General features: G+C 36.6%; 1 protein-coding gene across 1 annotated transcript in view; it reads right to left on the reverse strand.

Annotated features, from left to right (window-relative positions):
- Positions 1-1,393: 1,393 nt before the first annotated feature.
- The window catches only part of LOC102830544 (aspartyl/asparaginyl beta-hydroxylase-like), a 174,354-nt gene continuing 166,504 nt past the window's right edge, over positions 1,394-9,243 (reverse strand). The window contains exons 9-11 of the mRNA XM_006874048.1: positions 6,990-7,081; positions 6,493-6,626; positions 1,394-1,628 (exon numbers count right to left, since the gene is read on the reverse strand). Of these exons, the coding sequence (XP_006874110.1) occupies positions 1,478-1,628; positions 6,493-6,626; positions 6,990-7,081 (377 nt within the window). The 3' untranslated portion in view covers positions 1,394-1,477. The remainder of the gene's footprint in view (positions 1,629-6,492; positions 6,627-6,989; positions 7,082-9,243) is intronic.

Here is a 9,243-nt window from a genome sequence, read left to right on the forward strand (position 1 = left end):
AGCAAAAAGTCAATTTCAATTTCAATATCTTTTAATTGAGAAAAAAAAAAAAAATGTTCTCTACTTGTGAATGGAATTTGTTAAACTATGTGTCTTTTTTTTTACTATTTTTGTTCATATTGGTTTAGAGTTCAATGCACGAATATCATTACATTCTTATAGCTAACTATTCTAGTCAGCTTTCATTTAAAAATTTATAAAATTTAATGAACTCATACTTAACTAAATTAATAACTTGATCATCTTTGGAATGAGAAGTAGACAAGACCATTTCTCAACTGTTATTTCTACATTGTGGGTAATATTAAAACTAAACTATGAATAATAATTGCTAGTTCAAAGTGTCACTTAATGTTTAAATGGCAGAAGCTTCTCAAGCCAGGAAGATAGAAGAGTCTTTCAGGCCTTCCAAAGAGAAAAGCTATTTCTACATCCTATACCCAGGATACTCTTCTTGCTTCTCTTCTACACTGCCATCCTAATACTACAGAATTGTCATGGGAATCCTCTGAAGAACCAAAGGGCCTTTTTGCCTTTTGTGTGTGTGTGACTCACATGCACCTACAGTTGGTACTGACACTGTGGATTCAAGTTCCATAAGATGGCAAAGAGGCCAGAAGCCAGGTGCCCTTAGCAGCCGCCAAATATACCTGATCCTCAGAGTAAATTTTTACTTTGAGAAATTTTGCTTTTTTTCCCTCCTATATAATACTTGACATTAAAAATTTTCACTTGTGATATTTTATTCCATGTTCTTTCTGACTGTAAAAGTTCCTCATAGAGATTGTACATAGTAACTATGTTTCCCATTAGCACAGTGAGGGGAGAAACTAAAACACTCACTTTTAACAAAGCAAAACTTACTCAGTAGGCATGGATTAGTATATTTCATAGACATTGGGATAATGAAATCTTTGTCCTTCATATTGGGAAATTAATACAGTTTCTCTTACATGAGTGTCTCACTAAAAAGACATAAAAGAGGGAAGTGTACATTCACCAGAAGTTACTATTAAATAGCTAGAAGTAAAACCTATTCACAGCTTGCCACTGAAATCAACAATAAAAAAGTAGTGGTGCAAGATGACAAAATAACCTAGCTACCCTACAAAAATATAAATTTATACAAAAATGGCAAACTAAAGCTCTTCATTCACACTTTCTACATACATTTGCATTGAACATCAATTTAGACCTCTTCTAGATGAAAAAAACAAAACAAAACAAAAAACTTTAACTATCCTGTACTCAGATTCACCAGTGAAGAAACTGGGCATTTTCTGCATGAATCAGAGTTATGCAACAATCCCCTCTACTGTCTTCTTCCCTAGGAAAAAGGGGCCCTGGTGGAAGAGACTTTTCAGTTGTAAGTCAAGGGAATTTACAGCTTTGCTGTTTGAACTGCTCTCCCTGCACCCAGGAAGATTGAACTGGAATGGCAGCTTCTTTGCAATGAGTCTTGGGTCTGCACAACAGGTTAAATTGCAGGAAGACTATGCTTCTGTTGGGGTGTCAGTTCTGGGTGCCACACATCCACAATGAAGATCAGCCGGAAAGATGAGGCATCCTGCCACACCTCATGCTCAAAGGAGTCATCAAAAATGAGCACCTTGCCTTCTTCCCATGTCCTGAAACAGAAACGTGGACTCTTTTATATTATAGATGGTTCAGATTAAAATACATACATACATACATAAATAAATAAAACCTTAAACAAAACATATGGGGTTCTCCCTACTCATGGGTAGAATAGTTCCGTAGGGTTTTGGCTCCAACCTTTCTGGAAGCAAATTACCAGATCTTTTCTTCTAAGGCACTGCTGGATGGTTTTGAACCTCCAATCTTTAGATTGGTACTCTAGCACAAACTATTTACATCAAGGACCTTGATGTCTGAAGATAATTCATGTCTATGTGCAAGAGTCCTGGTGGTGCTGTAGAATTAAGCACTGGATTGTTAACCACAAGATCAGCAACTCAAACTCATCAGCTGCTCTACAAGAAAAGGATGAGGCTTTACAATTTTTTTTTTAATTTAAAAACTTACAGCCTTGGAAACTCTACACATGGTTGCTGTGAGTTGGAATCAAATCTGTGGCAGTGTTGTGCAAGAGGTCATTTAAATAGTAAATGACAGACAGGGAATGCATGCCCTGTAGTTCATGCTGAATGACTTATACAATAATTCTATGGAAAGACTCTCTTCCATGGCCTGTCAGACACTGAGTTAAACCTTTAGGTACTGGTCATGTATATGGAAGCACCTCTCTGTCCTGTGGGATACCTAGCACAGTGCCTCTACAGCATCAAGAGGTTTTCTTTTCAACCCATACCATTGGTTCAAATTCCATTTTATGGCAGACAGGTGTTTAGAAGTTCAAACCACGTGACTAGGAAGTAGATAACCAAGTTAGGTATTTCCTAGTTAGTTGAGGAAAATGAGCAGATTTAGAATTGATTTTGTTTATATTTTTAGTGTTATCTGCTATGCAAGTGGGCTATCTATGGAATAGTTTTCATCAATGATGCAAGGTCTCCAACACTACCTCACAAGATATCTGGAGAGTAACTAATATCTAAATACAGTGTTAGTCTAACCCAGCCAGTCAAGAAGGTACTATGTAGAGTCTGATTACACAATAGTTTTCAAATCCAAAGACAATGAATTAGTCATGCTCATGTTCTCTTTTAAAAATGGATTACTAAACTGGTAATCTATTAAATAATCAGTTATGTTTTTAAAGGCAAATTTTACCAATTTTCTTTAGATATTAAAGTTCCATTCAAGCATTTGAAATATTATATTCTACATTAGTAAAAATTTAAATGATAGGCTAGAGAATGATAGCTCAGTTTCAAATTAATAATGCATAAGGTAGTTTACCTCAAGACAACTATTTCTATCTTATTATGCTTGTTAATAGGAAATCAATCAATACTAATAAATTAAGTAGTCCTGGTGTGGTGCTGTGAGATAAGCACTGGGCTGTTAACTGAAGGGTTAGCAGTTCTAACTCACAGCTGCTCCTTGGAAATCTTATACAGAGTCATTATGAGTCTGAATTGACTTGATGGCACTTAACAAAAACAACAAATTAGGTAATGTAACATAAGTTTTCTCAAACTCAGTACTAATTGATATTTTGGGCCAGATAATTCTTTCTTTGGGGGCTGCCCTGTGCACTGAAACATGTTTAGCAGAATGCCTTACTAAAGATACTAGTAGCACCTCTCCCAATTGTAATAACCAAAACTGTCTACCAAAAGCCCCCCAAAACTCACTGTCCTCAAGATGATTCCCACTCACAGAGACTCTATAGGACACAACAGGCTGTAATCCTTATGCAAGCAGACTTCCACATATTTCTGCTATGGAGTGGCAGATGGATTCAAACCATGGATCTTTTGGTTAGCAGCTGAGCCTTTAATTCCTGTACCCCAGGGCTCCTAAAATTATCTAGTCATTGACAAATATTCCTTATTGGGGGCAGGGGAAGGCAACTAGGATCCCTAGTTAATTATTACTGACATATTAAACAACTTTGATAAGATTTCCAAATCAATTAGAGTAACTGGTAAAATAATATTTTACCAGTCTAAGGTCTCACATTCAGTGAACATGTATTGATTGACTCTAATACAATTTCTCCAGAGGTTCAAAGACAATTGAATTCTATCCAATTTAACAAAGGACAAAATATATAGACTCATGAACAAATTGAGTAAGTCAAACATGTATTCGCTAACATGCAAAATGAAACTTGAAAGGAGAGGCAAAGTGCAAAGAAAATGACAATGAGAAAAAGAAGAAAAGTGATCAACAAATAGAATTTGTTGCTAGCTGCTGTAATGCTGACTCATTATATTCCTACATACCACGGAATGAAACAATGCCAGGACCTGCACTATCCCCATGACTGGTTACAGAGTGGATCACTTTGATCCACAGGGTTTCATTAATTAATTTTGTTGCCTTTCCTAGTCCATCTTACTCTAGATGCTCCACTGAAACCTGTTCAGCATTATAGCAACATGTAAGCCTTCACTGACAGACAGAGGATGGTTGTGTATGAGAAAAAATCAAACCTGATCTCCTGAATGGAAGGATAGAATTCTACCACTGACAATCATTTTCTAGGTTTTGGTAATTAAGCAATGTCAGTGGGTATGACTGACAAGACTATAGGCAGAAAGAAGGGGAAAAGAGTGCATAAAAAGGGGTGGCCAAAGAGTATTACATGGCAAAGAGAAGGGGAGATAAGTGGCATACCATGATGGAGGCCAATTTAAACTTCTTGGCTATGCCATTACATGGCCCTGAATGAGCTACTTAACATATTTGAATCTTTGCTTCTTTAGCCACAAAGTTAATGTGATAATTAGCATAGTGATTGACATATAGCCGATATTCAATCAATGATACAGATTATGAAACAGGAAATAAAATACAGAAAAACAAAAATACAGAGGTGATAATGTTGGGAAGTTACTAAACATTACAAGTGATGTTACCAAAATTACATTGTTGTTTTGCTCCTTATGATATTTTTATTCTTTCAAGGGAACATGTAAGAACATTTCTTTTAGAAGGATCAGCAGGAGGCTGGTCCCTATGAAGGAGGTTAAAGACACCTTAAATATCTCAAAATGCTGTATCACTCTATCCTTCAGTCTGGTATTTAAAGTCTTCTATGATTTAGATTTGAATCCAATCTTTCACTTTCCTATATGATTCTTTATGTACCCTACACTTTCAGAGTCTGAAAGCACTTAATATTCCTCATATATGGCCTATAAATATTGACTTTTTGCCTTTTCAGATGTCTTTATTTCAGCCAGGAATGCTCTTTTCTCATAGTAGCTGATGTCCAAATTCTACTTCTATTTGTCTTTAAAAACAACCATTTGCAGGATTCTCAAATCTCACCTATAACTGAGCTCTTTGTCCACTGACCTATCTGTAGCATTTGATCTCTGTCTCTATGACTCGTTTGACATCTGATTTTGTGCTACAATTGTTGATAGTTACTGGGTGGCACAAACAGGTAGTAAGTGTTCAACTATTAGCTATAACCCAAAGGTTCCTTGAAAGAAAGGCCCAGAGACCTACTTCTGTTAGCTTCGAAAACTGTATGGAGCTGTTCTACTCTGCACACATAGTCAGAACTCTGTGCCATGAGTCAGAACTGAGTGAACAGCAGCTAATAACAACAATTTTCCAAATAGACACAACTGGCAAGAGAAGGTCCCATGTAAATCCTCTTTGAATCTGTATTATGTGTAGCTCAGGTACCTGAAGTTTCCAAATGAATGACCTGGAGACTTCAAGACCCTCATCTTCCACTTGCACCTCCCTTCAGGACAATGAGAAATGAGTAAGATAATGACTGAGCTCTGTTCAGAGAACTTACAGCTAAGTTGTGGAGATGTGGCTCAGATACTAAGGAATAAAGAGCAGAGAAGATTAAGATGCCAGTTTTACTGAGAATATATAGTCTAGCAGTCAGAAGAGAAATTTCATTCTAAGTTGAACCTCCAATAATATGCCTGTTGTGGATAAGTAAAAAGAAGGGCATTCCAAATAAAGACGTAACCAGATTATAGGCATACAAGCCAGAATGAATGTGATTTATTCACAGGATCATGGATAAACTCAGCGATAAGAAAAGGAAGAGGCAGGAAAAAGTGCCCTCACATCTATCACATTCCTACTGATGCTAGGACATGGACTCCATATCTTTCATCCATAGAATAATCCTGCAACATAGATATGCTCGCTGTCCATTTTATAAGAGTCTGAGGATATGAAGCTCAAAGGGATTAAGTGTCTAGCCAAGGTTAATGGGATTAGATGACCAAACTGGGATTTGAAAAAGACAGTTAGTTGCCTTCTACTGCACCATACTGCCTCCTCTAGAACAAAACACACAAGTATCATTGGAGTCGTCTTCAGAGAGGAGGAATTCTTGTATTTATAACAATTCAAATTATAAAGCACACAATACAGTACCTGACACATGTAAGTGCTCAAGTGTTACAACAACACATGTAAGTGTTGTTGCTGTTGTGAAGTGTAATGGAGTCAGTTCCGACTCATAGTGACCCTGCATAGGGTTTCCAAGGAGTGGCTGATGAGCTTGAATCGCCAACCTTGTGGTTCAAACCAACCTTGCAGTCCAGCACATTATCCCACAGCACCATACCAGGACTCCAAATGGAAGCCTGTCACTCTCACAAAGGGGCTGGTCTGCCACAAAGTGCATGCTAGGGACAAGTTAATATGAAGGGCATCTGTTGAGTTTGGCAGTCTCTCCAGACTAGCAGAAAGCACTGAGAAGGGCCTTGAACTAAAAAATTTGTATTAAATCCTCTCTCTGAAGTCCATTTTAGTTACAAAGAAAGATGAAGAAGCAACTACACAGAGCTTTGCTGTCACTGAACATCCATCTTCAAAAGTGACAGATGCCTGTGGAAAGAATTGGAAGAAACATACTTGGTCTCTCTGGCACATCGGATCTTGCAGCCTTCCTTGGGGATCACCAAGCCCAGGTGCATTCGGAGTCTGCAATTTGTTGGCCCTGTGTGAGGCCACACATGCGTCCCTGGGTGCATGACAGAATATTTGATCTGCATAAAAAATAATACACTCCAATATTTAGTCATTCATCAAATGCAGAGAAGTTATTAAAGTGACAGTACAAAATGACTGTCAATTTGAATTAGAGCCTTTGTAAGCATCAAAATGTATTATCACCTTATTTCTTTTTTGAAGGGACTAAAAACAAGCACACAATTTTCCACCAAGCAATAAACATTGAACATTTTCCATCTTCCAGTCTGATGTTAACCACATAAAATTTTGTTTCATTAAAAAGAAAGTAAAAAAAGGAGGAGGCATCTTTGTGCCAAGAGGAATAATCATTTCATTATGAATGTCAGCATTCCCTTATTCCAAGAAATGATCCCAAGCACTAATAATATTATTAGCACCTGTCCTCTTTTGCATCCTGTTGTCTCGGGGAATTTTTCCAGAAGAGCACAAGTTTTAGGAACTCCTTTACAAGCATTTTCATTTTTTCTTCCTAGAACAATAAAAGATAAAACTGTCATCAGAAACAAATCAAAGTAAGTTTTTAACTCATTAGTTTTAACAGCATGTACCTGTTTTGTCATCTCATTTTAGAAATCAGAAAGTTGAACAAACATAAGGCAGCAAACTGTGTGGCTCAAATAGTAGTTGGTAGAGCAAGGACCAGAATTCTCTACTTAAGTTTTGATTTGACTAAAGGTGTCCAATCGATAGGCTGGTGTAGAATCTGTGGAACCTGCGAATATGCTGTGTTACAAAAACAAGGAATTATTGTTGCAGATGGAATTAAGGTTATTAATCAACAGACTTTGAGGTGAGGAGATTATCCTGTATTATCCAGGTGGACTCAACTTAATTACAAAGGTTTGTAGAGTAGAAAAAAGAGGCAGAAGAGTCAATGTTAGAGTGACGCAGTTAAAAGGACTTGACTGGTTATGACTGGCTTGGAGGATGGATGAGGGGACCACAAGACAAGGAATGTCTTGAAAAGATGGAAAAAGCAAGAAAATTGATTCATTCCTAGAGCTTCCACAAAGAACATAGCACTATTCTAACTCACTGGGATCCATTTACAACAGAGCAAAATGCTACCTGATCCTGCACTATCTTCACAAGCACTGGTACACTCAATTTCAATGCTGTAGCCACTGCATATTTTGAGTGTCTTACAACCTAAGGGACATCTCTTCCAGCACTGTATCAGACAATATTCTGTTATAATCTAAAGGGTTTTCATTTAAGGAAGTGGATTGTCAGGGCTTTCTTCCTAGACTGTCTTAGTCTGGAGGTTCTGCTTAAACCTGTCTATCCTGCTAGTATCTGAAACAACAGTGACATAGCTTCCATTAGCTATGATGAAACAGCTATGAGATAGGATGACAAACTGACAGATAAAACAGTCAGTTAGTTTGTGGCAATTTGTACAGCAATAACATGAAACTCATACACCCCCTAAGAAAAATAGCTTATATTATACTTTTAATCTAAAATATATTTCTGTAGTGATAATAGTTATCTTAATATTATTTCTAACTGTATCTGGATGATTTTCCAATGTACAGATCATATCTGATAAATAATAGAATTGACATTTTTGAGAGATAAACAGCCAACATATTCTCTTGTTGTTGTCATCAAATAGGTTCCGTTTCATAGTGACCTTGTATAAGATTTAAAAAGAGCAGCTGGTGGGTTTCAACTGTTGACATTGTGGTTTTGTTTTCAAAATGGATTTACTTTTATACAGATACTGTTAACCTAAGTTAACTTGATTTTTCAAAAAGCATACTGGAAAGAACCTTAAAGATAAAATTCAATGCTTCACATTTTAAAGTTAAATTATTAGATAAATCTATCAAATAATCCATTGAAACCCCTTTTGTATGCCTGGGTCTAGGAGTTCTGGTGCTGTGGGTTAATGTGCTGGACTGCCAGGTCAGTTTGAACCACAAGATTGGTGGTTCAAGCTCATCATCTGCTCCTTGGAAACTCTATACAGGGTCACTATGGGTTGGAACCAACTCAACGACACTTAACAGCAACAACAACAGGTTATACTTGTGGAATGCAAAGTTGAATATGGACTCTTTCTCTTCTTAAAGAGCTTGTTTTTTTGCTTTATTTTCTAGGTATTTTATTATGACTAAAACTCATGCATAGTGATTCATTTTTGGCAACCAATATAGTTTCCATTTTATAGGAACAACTAAGACATTGTTAGTACATAACTTTTAAGTTATGCCAAAACAATAGCGTTCCTATCAGAATCATTTATCATGAGAGAAATCAAGAAAGATGAAATACCATTTACACTTGTTTATTAAAATATGCATATGAGTGCATACACACTTATAAATGCATATAAGGAAACACAGTGGCTCCATACAATAAGCACTGGACTGTGAATCACAAGGTCTGTGGGTTGAGCTTATCAGTCACTCTGCAGGATAAAGATGAGGCTTTATTTTTTCTTCCATGTTTTATTGTGAATTATATGATATTTTACATGAGAGAACTTTAGTTTTACATTCATCCCATCGTATATCGTCTCATTGCCATGGATCCAATCCCTTCCATGCACACACGAACACTAAGTATTCATAAACAGTTTTTAAAAATAACCATGAATTAAGAACCTAAATGTGAATCCCAGAA

The sequence above is a fragment of the Chrysochloris asiatica genome, unplaced genomic scaffold (genome assembly GCF_000296735.1).
Source record: "Chrysochloris asiatica unplaced genomic scaffold, ChrAsi1.0 scaffold00259, whole genome shotgun sequence".
Classification (NCBI taxonomy): Eukaryota; Metazoa; Chordata; class Mammalia; order Afrosoricida; family Chrysochloridae; genus Chrysochloris; species Chrysochloris asiatica.